Raw genomic sequence first — 27184 nt, 5'->3', positions numbered from 1 at the left:
TTTTGAGAAATGTCTGTTTTGGTAAATATTAAATTTAATTATTTACCATTCACTTCACTTAGGGAATATTGTACCCTGTATGGTTATGTCTCCTCTCACCTCCTCTAACTAAATGATTTGTTGCTGTGGTGACCTTAACTGGCATTTTACCAGAAGAATCAGCTCACATGAACCTAGATGATGATTCTGGTGTACAGAAACAACACAGTGAGTCGGGTGGAATGCAGACTCTGAGGTCAGAAAAGACAAGGAGTCACACCTAAACGCAAGCATGCGTGAGACCCCACTCTATTGTAATGACGGACAGCGATAAAGCATAGATGACCATGTTATTTAGTCCGTAGCAAAGGCAGAGCTACTGGCTTCTTCTCAGCTCTGAGGGAACAGGCTGTTTATGTGCTGATAATTGTGTAGCACAGAGACACTTTGGAAAATCTCCAAGCATGGGACCAGTGGCTCTGCCAAGGTTTTATTTATGAACTATTTGGGAACTTTTTGCACCAAATTAAGACAGTGCAGTTAATCAACTTTAATTTTAACTTAACAAATTTTAAAAATGTGATCACTGGGCTAAATCCTTTATTGTTTTTTTGTGCTCTCATTTAGTGAGTTTTCAATTGAGTGCAAATATATATTTTTAAAGCATGCACTTTGAACCATCAAAGTCTTTCAGTGGAGACATTGTAGCATCTTTGAGGGAGTTTTAGATGAGTTATTTCTATTGAATTTTATTCAAAGATATCAATATTGGTGTCAGAAAAACCACAACCTGTTCAGGTTGTAGCTCTTCTTTCACCTGTTAACTGTTGAGTACACATGACATTGAATAAACATGTACAGAAATAGAATGAATAAGTACAAGGGACACGCGTTAATATCAGGCAACATAACTAAATTTGTAAGGCAGAGTGATTACACTTTCTTCAATACTTTATTCACAAAATCTGTGTTTTCTAAACATTTTTGCTTGAATTTAACAGCAAGCAACTCCTCTTTCATCATGTGGGGAAGTTCAAAAGGTTAACTAGATAACTATAAAAATTTTATTTGTTATCATAAATGCTAGCAAGACCCTCTGCTAAACAACGGTGCATGTAATGATGTCTTACAAACAAACTCCAGAGGGTTAGGCCATTCAGTTTGCAGCCTTGGGGCTTGAAATGAAAACTCTTGTATGAGAATGGCTCATAGAATGGAAGGGTCTCTCTGGCTGTTTCCTAGCAACAAGCTGCAAGAGTGGCATTGTAATTCTGGAATTACGTTATGCTGAAGGTCGTCCGAGAAAGCAACGGAGGTGAAAAAGATTGATTATTGAAGTCAATAAATATTTCAGATCCACCAGGGAGAGTTTGGAGATTAATAATGGCTCTCCACTTTAGGAAACAAAAATAATTGATGCAGTCACAGAACCATATTGAACTCAGGTCATTAAGAGACCAGCGTTGCTTTCCTCCCCTTTGGGTTAGTCACTGGGATTTCATTAGTGCCTCTCCTCCAGCCGTTGGCTTCTTTTTGTGTGAAGTTAATTGGACAGAAGAGAAAGAGGGTACAGTTGAAGCCAAACGCTTTGGGATCATTTGGGCCACCAAGGCAGCAATTTGCTATGGGAAGATTAAAGTACATCTCTATCCCACTTTATCCACCCTACTCTTTCTTCTTGTTTTTGCTTTGAACCCTTATGAATTGATCTTTATGTGATGTTGCGTAACTTTGTGATGTTCGCTCTGCACCTCTTTGAGCTCTTTGTCTGGACAAGATAGGACGGGTTTTCATTTGGCTGGGCTTTGTTCCCGGGTAAGGACCCACTGTGATCAGGTTCAGTGACCGAGCAAAGAGATGCTTTATGTCTAACGCTGGTCCGAGCCCAGTGTTGAAGGCACACTCAGCCGCTGTTATGGTCAGGGTATCTAAAATGAGACTGCATTTTAATTGAGATTATTAGCCCCTATTACCAAGACAATTATATGCACTGCAGTGACTTTGATCATTATTATTCCTTATCAACTGAACTACAAAATTTTTGAAAATGAATCGTCACGTAGAAGCTTAAATGTTAAACTGGAATATTACGTTGAATAAATAAAAAAATAAAGCCTAATATTTTGCAAGAGAGAACCAATGGTGCAATAAATGCAACTCTCAATACTGAAACAGTCCCATAAACTACTTTAAAATCCAAATTAACTTATCAGATGTTTTAGCAGATTCCTAATTTGTATTTTTGTGTCCACACTGCGGGATCAATGTATGATTAGGGAACATTTTTCATGTCTTCTGATGGTCCTCATGGTTCTGCACAGTGGTCTGGTTAGAATGAAGCTGTGGTCAGTGTTAGAGACTGTCAGGGGCCTGCTGGCTCGTCTACATCATGACAAAGATTAATCTGATCTGGGATTAAGAAATCTGAGCTGGAGGTGGGTCGCATATTAGATTTGATTTTCACCTTGAGTTGTGGCATCAGTACCTTATAGGGTCCAACTTTAATCCTGTTTGGGAATGACTACGAAGCTTTGTCAGCAACAAGAATACTAGTAAACCTTTTCCCCCAAGATATTGAGATTTTTTGGAAAACAATTCTGAAAGAAATGCCACATAATATTAGATTTGCTGTGAGAAAAATGTCTGCTTTGCAAGAGACCAGTGACCTCTGCAAAATTAACTTTTTATTTGTCAAACTGTCTGCATTCTAACTTATTTTTGTGATGCCTTGATGGGTTCTGTGCGACAGTAAAAGGGGGCACTGAGTCAGCGGTGCTAATTAGATAGCTGTGAAATCCTGCGTCAGTGTGGCTCGGCTAACTGGGGATAATGCTAAAATGCTGCCAGATGGAGGCAGTAAAGTTTGTCCTTTTCCTAGAACAACTTATCTTCTTGTCCCTCTCAAGGACAGCACTGCAGTATTCTGTCCTCACAGTTTACTGCAGCTTCTGAAAATGCAATCAATATGGGAGCCCGGACTAACAAATTGTTCATTTGTAACCGTGCGCTGTTCCCTTTTAATAAATCATACTGATATATGAGGCATTTAATGAAGCATTGTTTTGCTGTGGATGTTCTAGTTCTTCTCTAAATGCTAATCACAAGATTCTTTTTTGCTTGCTGTGCTGTATACGCACTCATTAGTCACATAGAGTCACAAATACAAGTTATTATTTCAGAACATTCTGGATGCTGAAGAAGGTTTTTGACATGCCAAAATAACACAGAGGCCACCTGTCGATATGATCTTTTTCATGCTGGAAGTTCAGCCTCACAGTTCTGGTTTTAATTTTCGGAGCTGAAAACAGACACATATTCATCCTCCAAAGCAACATCTTCTTCAGCTGACTGCAGTTCGCTTCAAAGCAGATGGCTTGGAGAGGTCAGTTACCCAATACTTTCTTGTTCAGGCATGGTTGCTGCCAACACACTTTTACTAGCTTTCAGTTAAATACTCTCACTTATTTATTTTTAACAAAACTTCCAATTCCAAAGAGTACCCTTTTACTACTTCCTCTGTATCCTGCATTTGTCTCATTTGCATCTCCAGAGAGACTGAGTGCATTATACCTCTTGAGGGTTTTATACTGGCAGACAGCTCAAGTGGGCACTGCTAAGCTCATTCACATGCCTCCCTGATTCCTGTTCCAACCAGTCGCCATGTCCACCGGCTGCCTGACGACGGTGGGAAATAAACGGCAGCTCCCAAATGCTTTTAAATTCCGTCTGTGGCTGCTGAGTTGTTCTGCTCCACCGGCTGCCTCAGCCACACACAGTCATCATTTAGAAGGGTATAATTTATATCCAGCCAGAGTAAAAGCTGAAGTGGAGGCAGACTCCTGCAAAGTAGAGCATCGTATTCATCCGAGCAGGTGGCGAAGGAAGTGTAAGTGTTTGTGCAGCACTTTTTCAGCAGACAAGGGGAGAAGGTGACGTCCATGTGCTCTGCCTTCTTAACCTTTTAAGTAAAAACCTGGTGCTCCGTAAGACTGCTAATTAGCTTTGAGTTATTTCTGCTGCCTTCGTTTAGTCGTTAATTATTTAACCATAGTGTCAGAATTTGAAGGATGTTCCAATATTTATGTTCATTAAAAACCTAAACTTAGAAATCACCAACAAATATGTTCTTTCTTCCCGATTTCAATGATAAGAATGATTAAAACATTTTTTTTTCAGTTTTAGAACTTAAACTGAAACCTTCTCGGCACTCATTTGGAACAGCCAGAGATCCCAGCATACAGTCGTCACTGTGTAACCTTGTTGGAGTCCACACAGCCTCCACCTGCTTTTTCACATGGGCTAATGGATAAAAATATCCAGCAGATCTCACACTCTCTGTCAATAGAGATTCAAGGACAGCTGCCGGCCACAAAATCAACACATGGAGAATGTACAAACAAAGGCTAGGGAATACACACACAGAGACAAACACGGGCACAGTGGAACCTGCTGGTGCATCATACTGCCTCCCTGAGGTGGATGATGGATGCTGTTTGGGATAAACTGCCATCGCTGCGATTTTGTCAGTTTCAGGGGAGTGGTCTTCCTCAGTCTCTCTTGGCACACCAACATGGTGTGGCATTTGTGCTGAGTTGACAGCATAATGCAATATATTGCCATTAGTGGATATTGCATCGTAGGCAACATGACCTTCTAACCTTCAACACTTGTCTGACTCCCAGTGGTCCGTTTACCTCGTTACACTGCCCCAGGCTGTTTGTCTCCTCATATGGCTGCATTGTCCAGTCCACCTCATTATTTATACCATGCTCCTCAAATTGCTGATGGAGACATATGGTATTTATTAAGTTACAGGACATTGAGGATGCTGAGATTTTATTCCAAAGCCACTTAAAATCCAGTGTTTCAATAGTTTGTGACTGCTGGTGACAAATGACAAAAGGAAGTTTTCTAAATGTCTTGGAGCATTCTGATAGCTCTTTAGAGCCTTAAGCCTGATTTATACATATTTATTTATCATATTTTGTGCCCATCTCTGCTCTGGAATATGTAAAATAGCACAATGCAGGTTTTTCTATAGTGCATGGTCCTGATGGTTGACCCAGGTTGCTTATGCATGATGCTTAGAAACAACCTCAGGTTATTGTGCACTGGGGGTTAGCCTGATTCAGCTTGTTTTTTGCTTTATGTGTGTTCTTGTGTCAGTTAGAGGGATAGACACTGAGATAGCCAGTGTCATCTGAGGAATGCAAATCTCACCCGGTGCGATACTCAAGATGGCCCCTGCAAGGTCACAGTAACTAGATCCAGGAAGGCTGAAGGGGGGTGAATAAGGGAGGTCTAGAATAGAACGTCCAGACCCTAATGGATCAGAATTTTTAAAATCATGGAGCATGATATTGGCTGCAGCCAATGTGGAATAAACCTTTTTGGTTAAAATTGTTTTATTTGTATTTGTCTGCTTCCTGCCTTTGAAACAGAATGAGATCATCTTATTTTTAAATGTTCTCTTGCATTCTTTAAATAGGTTAACATTGAGCTTCCTTTATCACAGCCACTCTATGCAGCACTAATGAGCTCTTTGGGCATTTTACAAACTTGTTGTTTCATCACAACCTTAAGCCAGCTACAGCAAAGGTCTGAGAGCGGGGGTATGGAGTGAAAAGCCGACCCTGCAGTGACAAATGAGCAATTGTTGTAGAATTAGGTCGTCCTCGCTCCCAAGTTAAAGAGGATTAATTTGTTCTTTTTTGTAGCAGTTTTTTCTTTCAAATAAAACAACAACATATCTTGTCTGCAAAAGCTGCTTTGGTTAGACTGAAAGTTCCTTCTTTGATGCCCACGGTGGAAAGTTGCTGGTTGAGAGTAGTTTCTTGCACGTTAGAAACATCAGTACTCGCTATAGGGGGTGTTCATGTGATCAGAGATTCCATTTTTTCAATTGCAAGTCAAAGGTTTTATGAAGTTTAGTTCATCGTGCTGGTGCTTTTTTGTTCTGCTGTCATCGTTTTATTGAGCAGCGTGTCAGGGTTGGGTTTTTTTTCAGTTGAAAGGATAGAAACTAGCTGATGAAAAGAAGGTTGTCATGCTTCTGTTGTTTGGTAGATTTGAGCTCTGAGTATTGTCTGCTTATCTGAAAGACATCCAGGACAGAGAATGATCGCAATTTGGCAAATGTCACAGTCTGCACGTGAGGTGTTACTCAAAATGAAAACCCAGACACGTTCATTCTCTCTTTACAAGCTGCTGAGCAGTGCTGATGGAAGTAGAAACGTAGGAGGCAACACTTGTTTTTTCTCCTCTCACTCTGATTGTGTTGGAAGAAAGACTAGCTTTATCAAAAATAAATCCTTGTTAGAAACTAACCTTGCAGGTTTGTGTAAGGATTAAGTTATTATCTGGCCATTAAAATGCATGACATTAATTTATCTGATCCAACAAAAGTACAAATGAGAAAAACTAAATTTGTTCATGATTTTTAATTGCAATCCTAACATTTTCATCTGCTTTAAACTTTGGTTATTCAAATTAGACATAAAACTACATTTCAGCTATGAATAAATAAAGCATTCACCATCACAGCCAAGGTTCACAGATGAACAGTTTTTACTTATTTTTACCATGATTGGTCACTCTTGAGTTTCATATGCAAACTGAACATGTAAATAGTCTTTACCCATATTTTCTTTATTAATGGAAGAAAGAAAAAAGACGGGGAAACACTCCACAAAATGGCCACACAGATCCACTTCACTGAAAATTAGCGTTCATGGACTCACCCGTCTTGGTTTGTGACAGTGATGGCTGTTATTGATTTAGTGTTTAGAGGGCTGAGTATGTCAGCTAATAGAATCTAATCTTTAGCATTAGCAGCATCACAATATGGCAGGAACTGTTCAGACTGTGTTATTTGTGGAGCTAAAACATCAACTTTGCAAAGCAAACCATGGCAGTGGAAGAGCTGCATTATTTTTATCTAATCAGAAGCAAGATGTCCCAACATCAGGAAGTAAGACTCCAAATCCTACCATCAGTCGCCCCTCTGTCCTCCAGCAAACTTCTGCTTCCTGAAACATGAGCAGTAGAGCTTTTTCCCCCACAGAGAATGACTCCTATTAGAGAATATTGCAAATGAATTGAAAAAAAAAAACAAACAAAACAAAACAAGGGAATGAGAGCTTTAATGCAGTCTCACTCATATTTTCTTTCATTCAGTCAAAGCCTGTTGAGAAAACCACCCATTTGCACTTTAGGTTAAGGCATGGGCACATTATGTTTCTAGTAGCATTCTTCACCATATGATGCTACAAATCTATTTTAGCTCCCATAACTTAATCACGTTTGAAACAGCATAGATCACACAGAAGGCCTAAAAATGTTTACTTCTTGATGATAAAAGCGTGAAGTACCTCATCATTACCGGATAGACTGTAACAAGCAGTAATGTTATTTACGAAGCTGACAGAGCATTCCTCCTTTTGAAATAAAAAGTGGATACTTGATTTTTTAGGTAAAAGTAAGCTCAGCTTGTTAGGGTTATCACTTGCAAGAAGGTAGAAAAGATGTTTGCTTGCAGGTACTACTCCAGCCAGCTGGACATGGTAGTGTTGTCCGCGAAGGAGACACAGTCATTGATTTATTCTGCTCAGCGTCCCGGTGAGGCATGTACATTGCTAAATCAACAACCATGTCTGGATTTATTGCTCTGCTATTATTAATTCATCTTTTTAACAGAATAATAAAGATTAAAATAAAATAGTTCTACTACAGTTTTGGTCATTATTTAGGCGAATGACAACTCTGAGTAACGAGTTAGCTTTAATGATGGATTAAATATTTTTTAGCAGTGATTATGTTTCATTTTAGTAGCAGATAGAAATCTTATCTAGTTCTTGATTTAAACACAAGGATCATAAATGTCTAAAAATACATCCGATAGCATCAGAAATGTCCTTCACCTCCCTTCCTGGGTCTCTTTGATCTGTCTCACAGTGCCCATTGTTTTTGAAAGGTTTCAGCCCTTTCCTTTGATGCTTGTCTGCAGCGGGCGATGGATGGACACAGAGGTCTGCTATCTGCTCTCAGCCAGAGCCAGAGGAATAAATGGATTGACCATTTGTGCTTCAGTGAAAGGACTCGACCTGAAAAAAGCCTTCTATCTGGCAAACAGACACCGTGGTGTTAAGAGATAAGAGAAGCTGAGGTGTTCACACCCTGTGGTTAAGGATGACCCAGAGTTGTTGAATTAATGAATACAAATACTGACATCCACTGTTGCGGTGTGAGATATAGGATGTGCTTAGTGTTTCTTCTTTATCTGAAATTAGAGTTGCAATTAGATGAACCTTTAGTGAAAAATAAGGAAACCATTGTCATGGTCAACGTTTTATTTTATTTTATTTTTTATTTAGACTCAAACAAGAACTGGACTTTTCTGGATATTTGAAGACATCAGAACTTTTCTGCTTGAATTGACAAAGCTGCTGTAATGAAAAGCAAACTGTCTTTAAAGGCGTAGGCCACTTGTTTAGGCCATAAGATTAAATATGGCGTTTCTGATTTTCATGTTATGATTTCACAGAGTTTAACAACTATAACACACGTGTCCTTATTTAGCACAACTAGCCAAACATTTATTAGGAGAGTTTCATAAATGTGCCATGATTTGTTTCAGAGATCTGACTGTAAAACTGAGAGAAGACAGGCCTGCAGGAATGCCGTTTTCTGATTCTGCAGACAGACCAATGTTTGGGGCATCACAGACCTATGCTGATTGGTCAAAAGGCACCATGGCATGAGATGTGACTGGCTTGATCTCTGATGATGATTTGGATGACCACTCTGTGAAAAAGTACACTAACATCATTCATAATGTGAGAGAAAGTGTCCAAATATAGACATTAGCTCCATAAAACTATAAAATTAGTCATCAACAATTAAATTATTGGTGCCTTTCAGTCCATTTTGGGACTTTTACTTTGAATCTTTTCCATCTTTTCCATCGCTATTGGCAAAGAGATACTCTATGACGTTAGCTGGTACCATATGATATCATAATGCTCTTGTGAGCCTGTCTCTGTGTGTATTTGTTAGCAACTTCGCCCTCTCAGTCTGCCAGGCAATACCTCCTTTTTGGCGCATTTTTCCAACAGGAAATGGGAGTGGAGCAAGACTCTGGTAGGGGTGATTTGCTCTTTAAATTCAGACATATCTTCAGGCAACCTGGTGCTGTTGCAGAATTTAACTTAAATGTATTTTATGTTCACTAATAACATCTCCTTAACAAATACTCTAAATCAGGGGTCCTCAATTATAATGGCCCAAGGGCTACTCACAAAAAAGACCCAGAATTAAGAGGTTTGTGTGTGTGTGTGTGTGTGTGTGTGGGGGGGGGGGGGGGGGGGGGGGTTGCTGCTGTTTGGATCGCTGGCTGTAATGCACATAACACACAAGCTTGCAGTATAAAGCAGGACAACACCTGTCCCCCCCCCCCCCCCCCCCAGCTCGGCTGTGTGACTGCACTAACCTGTCCTGTGGGACCCTCACCATGTAACCCTCATGTCCATGCTGTCTCTGGAGGAGCAGATAGGAAACAAGATCTCCTGTAACTTAAAATTATCCAAAGCTTCCTCCCAGTTTCTCTTTAAGCTGAATTTAACATCAGTTTATCATCATGAAACTAAAGAATAAAGTGGAACAAAAACTTCTATCTTCTATTTCTCTCTCCTTTTAACTTCTCCGTATCCCTAAATAAGAGATGATTACGCTGCAGCTGCCATCACTGACCCCGCGCCCTCCCCAAGAGCAGACCTCCTGGCATCACAACACTCAGTCTGACTGTGCACTTCGAGGAGAAATAATAATGAAATTAATGCGTGTTTGGAGGAACATCCTCCGATCTTCTCTCTTGTGTGAGCAGACAATCTCAATCTCCCTCTCCCTCCCTCTCTCTCTCTCTCAGTCGCTGATCGAGTGAGCGGAGCACGCTGCGTGACAACCCGCTCAATTAACATAATTCACGGCCCAAATCCAACAGAACCGATCGGGCTGATTGGGTTCGGGTTCTGTCTCAGGTTACAACTCCAGCCCTCAGCCCTGCAGTACCACATAAAGGCAGACCAAAGTTTCCTACCCGGTAAATGTGGAGAACACCCGCTCTGACAGATTTGGATGCTATGCTGGTGCTGCCGTTAAAATAACCAAACTGCATTCCATTGTAATTGATTATGGCTACTCTTCTATGATGCAGGATCGTTTATGCTCGCATCTCGATGCATTGATTATTTGATTATTTTCCTCAGCTCTATCCTACACCTCCTGGTCATCCGTCAGGGGTGGGGGGTGCGCGCGGGGTTCGGGAGCCACAAAGAGAGGGTTCACGGACCGGACGTGGCCCACAGGCCGCCTATTGAGTACCCCTGCTCTAAATGAACTTTATTAGGTTGATAAAAATGTTAAATTCAGTTTTCAAAAGCAGATTCAGATTCAGAAATTATGTGCATCAGTCAATATTATTAGTGACATTTTAGCATGAGAAAAAGGTGGAAAATGTCTAGATAACTGCCATGGAAATTGGCTCAAAAAACCTGCAGTACATATAGGCCCACAGCTGACCATGTCTCCTACATATCGGCATTGGTATCTGCAAAAGAAAAAAAACAATATCGGTCGACCTAGTCTAACAACTCATGTTTATTTTTTCTTCCTCATTTATGGTAAGTAACTTTAAATAGTAGTAGGACAACTACGAGCACTTCCTTGACCTCCCTTTACCCGCTGAGTGTTTTGCCTAAACCAACTGGCATCAGGCCCGACCCTGCGCCATCTCCCCCCTTGGGCCTAGCATGAGGGGTGGGAAAATGAGGAATGACTCAGTCCTTGTGTTTACAGGTCCCAAAGAAGGAAGACAAGGCATGCTATTGTTAAATTTTCGTCCTGGAGAGGAAATGACTTTAGTCGTCTGACAGCATTGCTCTGCTGCCATCTGTCTTACAAATGCAGGTGTGAAGTGGTGCCATTGGAACGTTGCATTAGGAAACGACTGTTTACTCAGGTTTGATTGCCAGTATGTCTCAGGTATGTAAGGAACTAGGGCTGCAGCTATCGAATATTTTTGTAATCGAGTACTCTATCGAATTTTTTTTTGATTAATCGAGTACTCTAATAAATTACCCTTTTGTGTTTGTAAACCTTTATATCATATATTGATGAGCCAAGATGGCGCCGAGTATGGCTGCCGCGTCGCGAGCTCCACCAAGTTCCAACATTACACGCTCCATACTGTACATTAATGCCACTGTTTTGCACATACCAACCTCTGTACATTTTATATCTCTTATCTTATTGTTTACTTTATTCATTTGTATACTTAGATTAGCCATTTTTATATTTTACTTGTTTTTACATTACTGTATTTTTGCACAACTCTATTGCTGTGAAGCTCGCACACAAGAATTTCACTCGCATGTACTGTACCAGTGTACCTGCACATGTGACGTGACAATAAAAGTGATTTGATTTGATATCAAATAGCATGTTATAATTATGAAAGACCTCTTAAAATGAGCAAGCAATTGCCAGTTATTCAAGTTTTATTCAAAATTAGTTTGCATAACTTCAGCACTTCAACTTTACTTCACAGTAAACAAATGCCTGTGCAAAAAATAAGTAAACCTGAGCCGATTTTCCCCTTGTGCGAGAATCTGCTAGCCTGCAAGTCAGACAAAAACTAGGAGGATGACGCTGCGAGCGGCTGCGGCCCAAACAGTACCAGAACCGCTCACGGCGCAAACAGCTCGCCGGCTGTTTCCCTATTAACACACGTCCGTTTTAATTTCCACACTTTTTTTCTCACACTAACAAGGATTGCCAAAAGCATGTTTGCTGTGGTTTTGTCAAATTATACTGATCACAAAACATTTATTTACTTTCTTTCGTTTTCCTCCGCCACTCATAAATACCCGTGTCCTCCTGCAGAAACCCCGAGGGACAACAGACATCAATAACACAATAAAAAGTCCGACGTGTTGTGTAAAAACTGCTATTTTTAGCACATTTTAAGTCCGACGTGTTGCTACCAGATGTAAGGTGTGAGCTGAAACTGAGCGCTACAAACGAAAAAGTCGCAGAGTCCGCAGAATATATAGAAAAACAGGCTAAAATGCATTATCTTGTAGAGGCTCCGAGTCCGCTTGCAGAAGTGACATTTACAGGTGCTGCAGCACGGAGGATGTGGTGTTGTGTTAGGCTAAATCCATTTTACTGTATTTATACTGGACTACGTTTTCCACCTTACGACGTGAAAAATGGTTCCACAACTTTGACATTTTCTGTCTTTTTCGCACTCCACCGGGGTTCAAGTTGTCCGCCATGGCTTAAGAGAAAGTTGTTATATTCGCTACTCGCGTGTGCATTCAGTCCAGTGGGCATGTGCGTCACTTATTTCGGTCCGGGTGAAACATGACCCCGGGCGATTGCAAAGCCATGAATTAATTAAATATGAATTAAACGAATCCTCGAGGCAGAGAATTTGACTCGAGGATTTTTTGTACTCGAATTATTCGAGGTACTCGAGGAATCGTTTCAGCTCTATAAGGAGCGCCATGAAAAGTTTTATGAAAACAGCTTTGAAAATTTTCCAAGAGTTTTTTTTTATTAGCATTGTTGTGGTATGTTTCTCCTCCTGGGGTGGCCACCTGTGTTCCTGGAAGGATTAGGTTGGCGGAGGAAGGGTGGAGGATTAGATGGTTTTACTGGTACAGCCTGGGACTTTGAGCTGCCAGGAGTTTAGAAAAAAAATGAACAAGCTTTGTTTTTATCCAACACAAAGGAAGCAGAATCGTGGCTGGATGCAGCTTTCATCAGTCAGTAGCTGTTCTTTCCTTCCTGTTTTTTTCTAAGATAAGTTGTTGTTCCTGCTTTCGGCCCAGTAAACATGAACCATCTCAGTAAAACACATAAAAAACTGTGTCTTCACCCATGATGAGCTTTTAGAGTAACTGACATCTCAGATTTAGACGAGCTGTCAAATGAAGGGGGTGAATCAAATAGAGCTGATATTGTGTGATTTGAAGCTTGCTTTGAACATGTATCTGGTCTTATTCCACGATTTGTATTACTTTTTGTCTTTGATTTTTTTTCCTTTAGGTGAATTTGCCTTTGCACCACTGTTATAGCAACAAATGGAAAATGTAAAGCATGGGAAGTGGAAATGATGGGGTCCTTTCTTTCCATGGAGTCAGTCTAAAATATTTGAGAGTTTAGCCATAATTGATGGTTCTGCATATTTCCCCTGTGAGGCTGCGTCAGTGCTGCTGCTTAATTCAGTCACATAAATGTAGAGGACAAAGAGACCTGCAGCACTGCCACCTAATGGTGTCATTCTGTCTATGCCTGAAAAGGTTAAGTAATCTTTTCTGTCAGTAAAAAACTCTTGCAGTCACCTTGAAAATGATCATTGTTTTTATTTTTCTAAAGAGGAGTTTTGTGCTCTTATCCTGTTGCAGAAATGCCACATCTAATGAAAATATAATGTTTTTGCAATTGAAAAAAAAATTATATATATATACATATATATATATATATATGTATATGTATATATATATATATATATAGATATATATATATATATATATATATATATATATATATATATATATGTATATGTAGTTACAGTTACAGCAAGAGGAGAATATATGATGCAACCAAATTCTTGGCTGATGGTTTTTGTGGCTACCCAGGGAAAAGCAGAAAATGTGGTGCTGTTGCAGTTATGTGGTTTACGTTTTGACCACTGGACCACCAAGCTGTTTCACAGTCTGTGGTTAAAAAAAATCATAAATACTCAGACATGATGGCTGGTAAGATTTTTTTTTTAACATATCTGAAATAAGTCTTAAGTAGCATCATTTGCATGATTTTTTTACGTTCTAAATCCAGTAAACTGATTTTTAAAGCTCAGACTTTTTGTTTTCACCAGCTCAGTGGCGAATGAGTGTCTGCTCTGAAACTAGGAGATCGGGTCATACCAAAAACTTTAAAAATGGGACCCAATGCTAGAGGCCGCCCAGTATATTCAATTTATTCTATATTGACCATCGACCAAAATTATTTTTAAAAGCTGATAAAAAAAAAATCAGGCACCTGTGTGACCAACTTCCACCACTACTTGACTGAAGAAAGGACCCAAATTTTTTTATGTTTTGTTTGTTTTATATTTAAAGTTCAATAAAAATTAAGAGATTTATTGACTTATTTAATTTATATTGCACACAGTGAGTGTTCAGTTGTATTTCACGATCAACGGGCTGCTAAAATGTATATACATATATATATATATATATATATATATATATATATATGTATATATATATATATATATATATATATATATATATATATGTATCTGCCTTAATAATTGGCTTTAGATATCGGCCATCGGCAACAAAATTCATTAAAATCTGTATCAGCATCAGCTTTAGATGACCCCACATCGGTCAGCCTCTACCCAATGCTTGCCTGCTTGACACTCAGCATTAAGGGGTTTGGGGTGGGGCGGTGAGGGGTGGGGGGGTTAAAACCACCAAATAGTTCGCAAGCGTAACCACTGCTGCAGCTCACCGCTTCTCCAGGGGATGGGTCAAATTCGGAGAACGAGTTTAGCCAGTGTGTGACGACTAATGGAACTTTAACTTTAAAATCTTGCTCCAGCTATAAAACAATAAGACACATAAAACACCCAGGTGACCACATATGTCACTCTGATCACTTTATGTACAATTTTAGGTAGTAATTTTTAAACTTTCAATAAAATGTTGTCATTAGTATGCATTTTTATTTTATTTCAGTTACTCTGTAAATGTTATCAGTTGATATATTGTTCTGAACTTGAAACTCATCTTTGCATCACATCACCCGTTTCGTTTAAATGAGCTTCAAACAAAATCACTCTTCATAAAAAATGTTGTTATATTTTTTGAGGCTCCTGGGTCCTTTCGCTCAGTCAAACAAGCTGAGTTAGTATTTGGCATTTGGATGTGCATTTAAACACGCTGAAGAAAGCAGCAGCAACGTTTCTGTGTGTTAACTAAACTTTTTGTGTGTCTGTCCCCTGGCTAGTTCTGCATTTTTTTGTTCTGCTGTGTGAGATTACATCTGATTTTAAATAAAGTGCTGGAACGTGGTCTGAATGTTGAATTGGAATATCATCGAATGATGCTGGTTTTGTTCAGTATCTGGTTCTGCATGAACATCTGTATCCTCATGGATCAGAGCTCATATCTTTGGTTGGAGGGATTTTAAAAACCAGCAAGTTAAATTCTGATCTAAGGAGAAATAAACACAAACAGAATAAATTCTTGTGCTTTTCTTCTAAATATGTTTGACTCACTTTCATTTAGGTTAGTGAAACACTCAACTGTGACTCAGGTAATCATTTCATCATCAGCATATTAATGTTCATTCTGTTATTTTAATCCTTTTGGTCACATTTACTATTAAAGAAGAACTTTTAAGGTGGATTATTAAAATTAAACACATTATTCAACTCATCATGCAGAGACTGTGGTACTTGGGATTTGAACAAAAGCAGATGTAGACATTTTGACAACATTTCAGTGTTAAACATGTCCAACATTGTTCCTGGCAAACATGCTCACTGTCTTCTATTTCATTTGATTTAAACTGGTCACCCTATAGCTTCCAGTTAAGGTGAACTGTAATTTATATCCAGTAGGTGGCGGTAGTTGTCTGAAAATCATCCTGCTGAGCCACTGACTCTTCATTGTGTTTATTTACATTGGTTAATAAAGACATCACTGTGTGACTTAACTAAGCCCGCAGGGTGAGGAGACAATATTTTTGTTCATTTAAGTTGAATGAAAACAAATTGATGAACAGTCGTATAATTAACAGAATCTAGATTCTTCACATTTCTTTGCAACACTCATTAATTTGTTCGTTTAAATGTAGTTGGTGGTGCACTGTGGGATGATTTGGAGGCATTTAAAGGAAGCCACTGTTTGAATAATAGATCATATAGATCATATCCTGAGTGAAAGTCACACTGATTTTAAAGTACTAAACATGGTGAAAGATAAAAGTCTAATATAGATTTTTGGGACTTTTGGGAATTTAAAATAACTGAAATAACTAATTTCCCAAACCTACTTTTGCTTTTATTAATAAACAAGAAAGTCAGATCGCTTTATGTTGATTTCCTTGTCTTGTATAAATGTAAATTCTTTATGTTAATCATGTCTGAAGCTGTTTAAACCAGAAGCCCCCAGTTTGTATGTTGAGGTCAGATTTTCTAAGATGCAATTGTCTCTGTAAAGGAAGTTTTTCTTGTTTTTAGTTGATTTCTTTTCCGTGAGTCAACCATACCAAGTTTATAGCACTGTGGCCTCTCTGTCACAAACTACTCCACACATATTAATTGGGCACCAAATGAGCACAAACTGTCCCTCTTTTGTGCTCAGCATATCATAGAAATCTTCAATAAGAAAAAGATTGGAGTTGAGAAAACGGTCCCAGTCTGTGTGGCTACATTCATGCTTGTGTGTTTGGTGCAGTTTTAACACAAGTTATCTGTTGTCTCGTGCTCTGCTGCCGCTACATCTACCTCCAGGTTCTGCACACACACACACACACACACGCACGCACGCACGCACGCACGCACACACACACACACACACACACACACACACACACACACACACACACACACACACACACACACACACACAGTCTGTGCTCCAGTGTGCACACCACTGGACAGTGGTGTAGCTGTGCTGGCGGCCAGCTCTGAAAGAGGACTGTTTTGTTTCACCTCTGACTTGGATACAAGCCAAACAATCGAAGCGTTACTCACTGGGTCACTTGATGAAGAAGTTATTGAATGGGAGTTTATAGCTGTGCAGTGCACCCCCCTTTATTTATTTCCGCAGTGAGCAGCTTAATCATCATCTACTGCGAGGTTAAGACTCAGGAATTATATCACTGTCTGTAAATTGTATTTTTTTTGTGGTTGCCCTGGTAACCAGTTTATCTGCTGAAACGTGAATCATCAGCATTTTTGTTTTTTATGTGAATGTGTGGTTTACAGATTATTTAAACTAGGTTACATTATTTTTCTTTCAAAGTTTAGTGTTTGTGATTTAGTAACATTTAAGTAAATTATCCAAAACAACACCATTTTATTTAACTTATTTATTACTTGTTGAATTTAGCCATCATATTGAAGTTATGCTGCAGCTGGTTCTGTAAATATTTGTATTATTTCACAATCAGGACATGATTCAGTTATTTATTTAAACAGGACCAGTTTAGAAAATCATGAATTTATTTAATTAGAATGTATCCACTCCTCTCTGCCTGGTTTATACATTTCCAATTTGAGTTAAATTTAAAATATGTCTGACAGTGTTTTTTTTTTCTTCCTCAGGACCTGGAGATTGTTTACTCTTATCTCCATGGGATGGAGGCCTTATCCAATCTGCGAGAGCACCAACTGAGGTGAGTGTCTGCTGCATACATTCCTGGTACTTAAAAAAACAAATTAGAGCGTTGTCTAACAGGAATATGGATTTCCATTTCAAACTAAATAGAGTTCATCACTGCCTTATAATGACAGTCTCTGGTGAAATTAATGTTAACACCAAACTGCTGGTTAAAGCCATACTTTGCAATTTCTTCATACTTCTAAAACATTTTCTTGAGCCAGTATGTTCTAAAATGACCCTTTAGGGTTAATGAACGGCCATCCAGCCCCTATTGCCCCCTCTGGACAAAATATTCCATTTGCAACTCCAGACTGGTAGGCTGCTCTGTTGGAACTTAGAAAAATTGAGCTGACATACCTGGCGCTTCAGTCTGCTTCCAACACGTTTCCTGCATGTTTTAGATCATGAACACAACTGATTTGTTAATTTAGTGATGAATCACTCCTGTAGACACTAAAGAAGGCTGGGTGACATTTCAGCTGTTACATTTGACATAAATACGATTTCTTGATAATTCTTGTCGTGTGCAAGAAAAGGTGTATAAATAAAACAATCAATGTGTGTTAATGGCAAACTAGCTGGCGAGCCATGTTGATGCATGTACATGCACCGTGAGCAGCTCTGGTACTTTTTGGGTCACAGCTGCTCGCAGCGCCACTTAACATGCGATACCCTCACGAGGTATGAGCAAAATATCAAACACGCCAGAAATTAGTGCGACCTTACGATTGCTGATCAGTAGCTATTCACCTGGTGGTAATCGTCTCTCGTTACCCCTGTATACTACACAACGCAAAACTGTCCCCGATCTTGTAGATTCTTGCACAAGAGGAAAATCGGCTCAAAAAAGTGAAAAGTCGTACAGTGTATGGCTTCAGAACCAGAGCCGGATTAAATAAATGGACTACACTAGGCAGGCTGCATTTTTAGCCCCCCCCCCCCCCATTGATGTTATTTAATGAATTGAAATCTGAAACTTACCAAATTTACTTATAAAAGTTCATTCACATTTTACGTAGCCTAGTCTTTGGTTACAAATTGGTTGTTTGTATGCCAAAATAAGTCATGTGTTGTATGTAAAACATTCTATCAGACAATTTTTTAATATTAATAATTTATACGTCATTACACAGCTGTATTAAATTCTAATAAATGATCCTCATCTTATCGATTGGAAGTGTCATTGTCAAGGCGGTACCAGTATATAACCACTAGGTGTCATTAAACTATGTAAACAGAGCAAATATGTGTCTCTTATTTGCTCAGTTTATATTTAATCGCTACATTTAATTACGAATATTTTCTGCAAAATACAATAGCTTACAACATTTATAAATGATGACAACTTAATCACATGATGGTGGAAAGACATTCAAGAATAAATAGATTAATTTGAATGGACTGAAGCATGTTTTAAAGGCTCGAAAACAAACTATAACCACACAGCTTAAATTATTACAGTATAAATTTTATACAATCTATAATCTTAAAAGAAAGTATTTTAATAAAATGAAAACATTATCTTAAGTTTTGATCTTGCTTTATGCTCATTCAGGCTGTTTTTGCCTCTGCTGAATCAGAAATTCTGTGTCAATTTTCTGAGTGTGAACTTATTGTTTTGCTATTTGAACATTAATAAAATTATTTGACAAATAATTAATAAAACCAGCAACACTTACCAAGGAAACCATTTAGCATGCTCCGCTCCGGGATCATCTTCAGCCTTCCAGCATCACAGGCCTCAATCACAGCAGAAACACGTCTAAAGAAATGTTCCTTGGTTAAGCTTTGGTTTATGTCTCCACATTTCCTCTGTGATGCCGAAGAATATCCAATATTTTGAGAGGGTGGTTTAGTGCAAAGTACTCACGCATCATGTCATCAGTTTGGTACCACTTTGCAGGATCAGATGGCTATCTAGTTGTTAACACCCTTTCTGTAAGACCATATTGGGCTCACTTCTGGCTGGCTGCTGTTCTTCCAGTTTGTCCTTCTGTGAAGGTGTTGATGTTGACGGCGTTGGCGCTACAGCGTCTTCCACCGCATCTTCCACCACGTCTTCGGGTTGTGTCTCCTCCGGGTCTGACTTGGGCCCGGCCTCTAGCTCTGCTGACTCGAGCATGTTCACAGCTGTCGGACGGCTGCCCGAGCAGCCCGACAGAAACTTCTGTAAAGCCCCCCGCTGTCTCTTCTTTAGTTCCTCTTTTTTTTTTCTTTTTTTTTACGTTTTGCCGCACCCGAAAGCATCGTGAAAGTTAGTCTACTCAAAAACACCTGCTAGCTTTGTTGTGTCCCGCTCTAACTCTGACCGCTTCTCTGACGTCCTTAATTGGGTGGCGCCTTAACCCTCTGGGGTCCAGGGTGTAATTTGCCGTGAGTTTTCCTTTGTATTTCCAAAATAAAAACCATAACCACTGCCTTATGTGGTATCAATCTTTTCAGCACAACCTGGACTTTATGAATGTATACTTATTTTGTATATTTGGACATAAAGGGGTTACATATTAGACCTTAAATCACTCAAAAACATAAAATTTGAATTGGAAAAAAGTTGTTTATTTTACTGTGAAACCAACAAACATTTATGACGAATTTTTTTATCATTTAGAATGGTAATCTAGACTGTACATTTATAAAAAATATGACTAAATATAGCAAATAACTAATTTTAAAAAATTATTAGCCCTCTGGGATCCAGAGTGTAAATCACCGTTTTTGACTCATTTTGGTTTTTCTTTTGTATTTTCTAATAAAAACAATAAATATTGCCTTATGGGGTATCATTATTTTCAGGACATCCTGGACTATCTGAATTTATACTTATTTTCTTAATTTGGCAAAAATGTACATGGATTTAGGAGTGGGGAGTGGCTCTGTCTCACGCCGAGATCTGACAACTGCGCGGCGCCGCCCACTCCTCTTGTTGGATCTCCGAGGAGCTGCATTTCTGCCTTCATCCTCTACCTCATCATGACCCAACTCTTCTATGAGGAAGGATGGATCTGCCACATCATCAACATCCTCGCTATTTGCCTCAGACTCCGGCTGCGAGTCTCTGTCCACTTCCTCTGCTTCCAGTTCAAAAAACAGACGTACTATCTGATAGGGCTGGGGGTAAACGATTATTTTTAAAACGATTATTCTGACGATTATTTTATCGAATAGTCGACTATTCTAATTACTATTTAGAAAATTAATCTAATGATTATTTTTCTATTGCACAATTAACAAAAACCAGAAAATCTCAAATAAATTCCTCAAAAAAATTGATAAATTCTTACTGTAAGAGAATAAACACTACAGGCCTTCCATTTTGTATAACACTGCTTTTATTGTGTTGCGGTTGGTTATGTTCTGGTGACGTGTAGAACTTGGGAGTGCAGGCTGCTGCCTGAGAGGTGGTAGAAGATGGAGTGTCTCCATGCTGCTTTGTTTTGGTCAATTATGTGCGTGAGGCGAGTGGTCTTACGGGTTAAACCAAACTCAGGTGATATTTTACACTAAACCGAAAACCCACAACACTCTAAATGTAATAGAAGGGAGATCTGCACCACAAAAAAGATGAACTCTAAACCAAAACGTAACAGCTTATCCCAACGCAAGAAGCTGTTAGCGAAGATGCTAACAGTAGCTTTACCAACATTAAGTTCAAGTTACCAAGTTTAAATAAACCAAAAACACCCAGCAGCAAACAGACCAGCACGGAGGAGAGACTGCTACCACCAAAACAGCTCTCCTCATGTCTGAAAGAAGCTCCTTAATGAAGGGAGAAGCGCTCCCGGTGATTTTCTACATCTGCGATAGTCACGAAGCAGCGCGTCTGACCCCGGAAGTTGTTGTCCGTTGCCCGGAGACGAATGGGCAAAACAGGAAAATAATCTAGTAGTGGACGGACGTTGTTCCGGGTCTTCGGTATTTGGCGGAGATGTTAGTGAAGGCGGAGAAGAGGGCGAACTAGAGGAAAAACAGGCAGATTCCTCCTCTATTTAAGAACTCCTGGGGATGAAACAAGTGGGCGCGGTGCGTCGACTTCCGGATCTGACGTCGACAAATTTTTAGAATCGAGCCGTCGACTTCGTCGAGGCTTCGCTACAGCCCTACTATCTGAACTGCCTGGTGGACATTTATCCTTCTCATCATCCTTTATATAAGCCTAATAAAAGCCTACTAAACTGCAGAGACAATATATCTGTCCGGATCGCTCCAAAATATGAAGTTTACCATCAATATCTGTCTAATTGTTTGTTGTTACTCCGGTCGCGCCACTCCTTTCCCCGCGAAGCGGCTCCTTTTTGCGCACATCTCGTTACTCGTGCAGCCTTCCTCTCTCTCTCAGCTACATAATGATACTTTTTATCAGTTGAATATGTGAGACGTCCACCAACAGCAAAAGGATCTCATGTTTTTGTGTGGGTTTTTTTATGTTCACAAGCACATTCCCGCTCACGGATTTCTAAACTGCTGTTTTGACAAGTTATCAGATTGTCTAAAAATAGGTCGTTTTTTAGTTTAGTATAACTCCGCTTTTACGTTGCCTTTTAACAAAATTTAAAAATTGGGGTGTAGTTTATAATCTCCTTTTTAAAGCCGAATTGAAACCGAAACTCAGGGAGGCGGAGTCTTGCTCCCACAGCGTCCCAAATAAGACCTGTTCAAAAGACGCGTATACTTGTCCATGGACGTGACGTAGCCAATGAAACGGTCTATGGTTAAGATAAACATTGTCACTATTTTTAGTTAATTAATAAATATTGACACAAATTGTAGATAGGAGTCCTAGCTACAAATTCTATCATAGGACATTTGTACATTTAATTTTTAATTTATTTATTTTTAATTTTGTTCCTCTGTCTGGGCCCCATCCAGCCAATCAGGCCCTAGGCACGTGCCTACTTTGCCTTTGCGTTAATCCGGCTCTGTGAACAGCTGTGTTTCGTTTGGTTTTATTGTTTTCCCTACCAGTGTTGCCACAGCTATCTTGACATAGTAATTTGACCACTGACAACTGATTACTCCTTCCACAAATAACTTAGTTACTTTGCTGATTACTTTATGTTAACTCATTCACTGCCAGCTGTTTCCAAATCGCTACCAGCGTTTTTTAGCGTTCTTACATTTTTTTTGGAAGAGTCAGAACATTGTGCTCTATGATGATGCCAACGCCAAAACTACCAAAACAAAGAGTAGACTCACTTCTTACATGAAGAAGAGTTGCATGTTTCTAGTGTAATGATTAAATTTACATATTATTTAATGAACCATAAGACATGAGATTCCATAGAAAATATGAAATCAATCTTATGGATCTTTGGGTTCTTTTAACCAGAAGATTGGAACTTTTTATTGCAGGGATTATGTAACAACTTCATATTAACTCAGGGACAAAAGAAAGAGAGTCAAGTTTTAAAAGTTTAAAGATTTATTACTAAACAAATTGAAACTAGACTAACTTTAAACACTAAATGTTTGGTGTAACCAAGGTGAAGTGAGACGGAGAATGGTGTAGTGTGGAATGTTGTTCAGAACCAGCAAATCCGGAGAAACGATTAGTTCTGATTGGAGTGAAGATGATGTTTTCGCGCTAAGCTTTGATTTGGAGATTCATAACACACATTGAGACACCATTCTGTTGGTCTACGTATCCTTGGCGGAAGTCCCCGTCTAGATTAGGGGGCGTAGAGGTCCAGCTTGGACCTTTCTGGAGCCGAAGCCTGTAGAACAGCCGCGGCTGCCGACCAGTCCAGTCTTTGAGATACTTCCGGGTCACAACAGTTTATTGGCATCTAACAAGACCCAAACGGGGTCGTGATGGTTCAACTTTTATTCTGAAAGGAACCGTTGCAGCAGGTGGAACAGCAACAGATTTTATCCAGCTTGTCGTTGGTTCTTTCGGCTGAAGAGAAGAGTTACGGATTGGCCACTCCAACAACTTCTCTAGAAAGCTTTGAACTGGTGTTAAAGATGACGTGGGCATAGTTTTATAATTTGGATGTTTTGATTTACGGTCGAATGAAAAGAGGACAGATTTACCAACCACCTCCAAAACCACGCCTCCGTCTGATCTGGAAGATTCTGATTGGCTCAGTAAAATCAATGTGTGATGTGGCTTAACCTTACGTGTAATCAGTCTCTAGTGGAAACATTTAAAGTTATATTACTTATTATATTCTGTAGGATTATAATATCAATTAATTAATATTTTCATTTCACAAATTTGTTCACATTTTATTATTGACTAACACTTTGTTTGATCAGCTTATTAAAAATAGAGTTCTTTATTCATTAAAAAGAAAGAGTACTTTGTCTTCATTCTTCTCTTGGGCTGGAAAGGAAACAGTTTAGAAGCAAATGCATGAGACCTTGAGCAATATCTCATGCAGATTAGTTCTTGCTGAGGAGAGGGGGGAAATGACTTTTAGGTCATTTCATTCCGTTACACTAGCGTTATCTGTTCCTTTGTAATCTGTTGTTGAATTGTGAGCGACAGAAGCTTTTCCGGTTTGCGCCTAGCTTTTTACAGCAGCGGCCCAATACAATCTCCTAATTCATGGATTTTTTGCTTCCTGATCATGTGACGTGTGACGTATGTGGATGAAGATCAGCATTAGAGCTGGGATGTTTGTTCTCATGGTGACAAAAATAAACAATCAATGATGAACAAGAGTCTGCTCCTAGACCTGCAGAAGGAGAGAAAAAAAGAAAAGGGACACACAACAATACAACAAGAGCAAACTGTCACTGCGTCAACCTGATGAAGAAATATAAAATCAACATTGTTTTATTGAACAATCACGATAATATATCACAGTGTTTTAAGTGCCAACCACAGCCTTAAGACATGTGTTGAACGTGCCCAAGTCCATACTTATGAGAGCACCATGTGAGCACCTGTGTGTGTACACGCGCTTGTATATGTAAGGTTTCTCTATAGGAGTGTCCAACAGAGAGTGAGGGGCCACAGATATGCCCCCCCAAAGATGCGTAGGAGATGGATGGAGCTCCAAGTCTCAGAGATCCAGGAGCTGTCCCAGAGCGCAGGGGCCTCAGGGAGACTGCGACCAGAAAAGCCCCTGACCCCGTCGAGAGGCGCAGAGGATCGCCCCGGGGGCCACAACCAGCAGCCGGCAAGTTCCGGGGGATATCAGCGGCAAGCCCACATGCCCGCCCGCAGCCTCCCACCCCCTAGCTGGCTGAGTCCGAAACCCAGCGATCCGGGACCCAGGGGCGACCAGCCCCGCCGGGGACCCAACAGAGCCCAGGGACTCAGATCCCACCAGGCAGCCACCGGGATTAATCAGGCAGATGCCAAAAATCTTAAACCCCCTTACCCAGGAGCCGCGAACACTCAGGCAGACCAAGGCACCACACTCCACACCTAGAGTGGCAGGGGGAGGGGAGGCAAAGATGTATAGCAGCAAAAGAAGTCCCAGGACAAGGTAGGAGCCAAAGGCCCTACCTGGAATATACAGTCATACACAAACATAGTCACACACTCCCTCCCTCGTGCTCACACATACACATACAATCTAAGATGTACAAAAATGCACTCCAGACACCTACTTATGCTCCCCATACACACCCTATTCACTCTGGTCCCGGTACTGCTGCACATGGGGTACAACCATCACCGGTTCCCAGAGTTCGACCCTTTCTGCTGGGGTGCTGATGAGCAGGCCCCCCCCCTGCCCAACGCTGAGTAAAGCAACCCACCACCCCAGACCCTAGCCAGACGGCCAGATCCCCCTCCTAGCCTCCAGCCCCAGAAAGCCAAGTGACAACAGAGGTGTGCTAAGACCCCTAGTCTCCCTCCGCCTGCTCCAATACTGTGTTGGTGCGTGTTGATGAAGTGTATTCGTGGCTGTGATGAGCGAACAGTGCAGATATCGTCTGGCGGACCCCAGCTGATGCCACCACACCACCCCCTTGCCAAACGCCGTTGAATGTGCTCACTCCCAAGGCCCTAAGTGTGCGTTTGCGTGGAATGCCGTTGGTGGAAGTGTTTAATGTGCAAATAAAATTGGGGGGCAGGCTGCCACAGGAATGCGGAAACAGGGTCCATACCCGCACCCCCTGACTTGTCCACCCCCCAAGGTCCTAGGTGCATGTTTGTGTGATGATGTGAAGGAGCAGGAGGAGAAACATGTGTGGGGATGGGGAGGAATGGCTGGTTGGTCTAAGCCCTCTAGGGAGCCAGCTCCCCTACTGGCTCCAATAGGTACGTCTGTTGCCAAAATGCCACCCAGGGCATGGAGACCCCAGGCCATCTCGCCAGGGCCCAAAACAGCAGCACTGCAGAGCTCCACGGAGTCCGAGGGAACCAACGCAGCCCCACCCCAGCAGAATATCTACTCCCATCCCTGCATTTGCACAGCTTTCGGAATATATACGACATAGGACATCCAGGTAAGGTTAGGTCCTCCCCCTCCTGGACATCCCCCTCCCCCGATGGACGGTGTTCTGCCTTGACCGTTCCATGGGGTCTAATTGAAAATATGATAAAACTCAGTATCATCCCTGCAGGTGCTGAATCTCTGTGATTGTTTTTCCCTTTTAGCTTTTGCTGTGCCAAACAGTATAAAAACTGCTATTCTTCCTGTCATTGCATCTTTCTTTACCCTTCACATGTGTGTATATCCACATAAAACAAGCTTTTTGATGTCATATAATAAAAAAAATACCCTTCTTTAAAATTCTGTAGCTGATGGCAAATGGCTGTTTTAATAATATGCACTAAGTAGGCAGTTATGCAGAGGTGCTAATAGAGGCTGACTTCAGCTCTCAGTTCTTTTTTTTCAGAATAAGCTATTTGAAGCATTTGAAATTCCTAAATTGACATTGAAGATACATTAAAGGTGGTTTTCAACCATCCAAACTAGGCAATGTGTTATATATTACATATTTTAATCCTTTAGCTGTTTTTGTTCTTGTCTGTGAGCATTATTGAAAACAGTACGAGGACAATTTGCATGGCAGTGGCATTTAATTTAATTTGGTTCTTAGTAAACAAGTTTTTTGTTGTTTATTAAAATCACGCAAACCTCACTTTTACTCAGAGGGGCGGGATCTTGTTTTTCCAAGTCTTCACTCCTGATTTGGCTCTTTTGTTCCTCTGTCACCACATCAGTCCTCCAGTCACACACACTGGAAGGCCTTTCCTGGCATGGCTCGTGTGCATATGTAGGGATTATATCAGCAAGGGAACAATGTAGCAGTGCACGAGTTAGAACATTCCCTTGTGTTGACCCCTCAGAGGCCTCCCACCCAACAGTAACCCTGCTCCGTCCACCCTGTTTGGATCCTGAGGAATGTCCCTGTGGTCTCATAAACCAGCCCACAGTTTCTGCCAGCTTCAGTCTGACTGAACAGCAACATAAAAAAAATAAACTGAGCTCCAGCCAGATAAACATCCCACTGACAGAGGAATTATGTAAAGATCTAGTATCTCACCACTTTTAAAACAAGCAATAAAAAAAGAATACTGATACAACTCTTCTTTAACAGTCTCTATGGAAAGTTGTTGGATTTATGACATTTATTTATGCAAACCAGTAGCTGTTATGCTAGTTGAAAACCTCTTCCAGCTTTTCTTATTAAGTCTCAACACTTTCAGAAGCAATCATCACTCCACAACATGCTTAAAAGAAGGGGCTGCAGACTAGATAAAAAATAAATCACTTCTTCACTACTGAGAAGATTAAACTCCATGCTAGCCACATGGAGAGATGGGGTGTTGATGTTTACGG

At 40.3% G+C, this 27184-nt stretch overlaps 2 protein-coding genes across 10 annotated transcripts in view; one reads left to right on the top strand and one right to left on the bottom strand.

Annotated features, from left to right (window-relative positions):
- LOC139069636 (uncharacterized) overlaps positions 1-27184 on the bottom strand; it is a 438794-nt gene that overhangs the window by 47827 nt on the left and 363783 nt on the right. The window lies entirely within an intron of this gene.
- Positions 1-27184, top strand: part of rapgef2b (Rap guanine nucleotide exchange factor 2b) — a 138655-nt gene that overhangs the window by 25452 nt on the left and 86019 nt on the right. For all 9 annotated transcript variants that reach the window (XM_054739304.2, XM_054739302.2, XM_054739300.2 and 6 more), the window contains exon 2: positions 17384-17454. In XM_054739304.2, the coding sequence (XP_054595279.1) occupies positions 17384-17454 (71 nt within the window). The remainder of the gene's footprint in view (positions 1-17383; positions 17455-27184) is intronic.

The sequence above is a fragment of the Nothobranchius furzeri genome, chromosome 1 (genome assembly GCF_043380555.1).
Source record: "Nothobranchius furzeri strain GRZ-AD chromosome 1, NfurGRZ-RIMD1, whole genome shotgun sequence".
Taxonomy (NCBI): Eukaryota; Metazoa; Chordata; class Actinopteri; order Cyprinodontiformes; family Nothobranchiidae; genus Nothobranchius; species Nothobranchius furzeri.
This window is presented reverse-complemented; position numbering and strand designations above follow the sequence as displayed.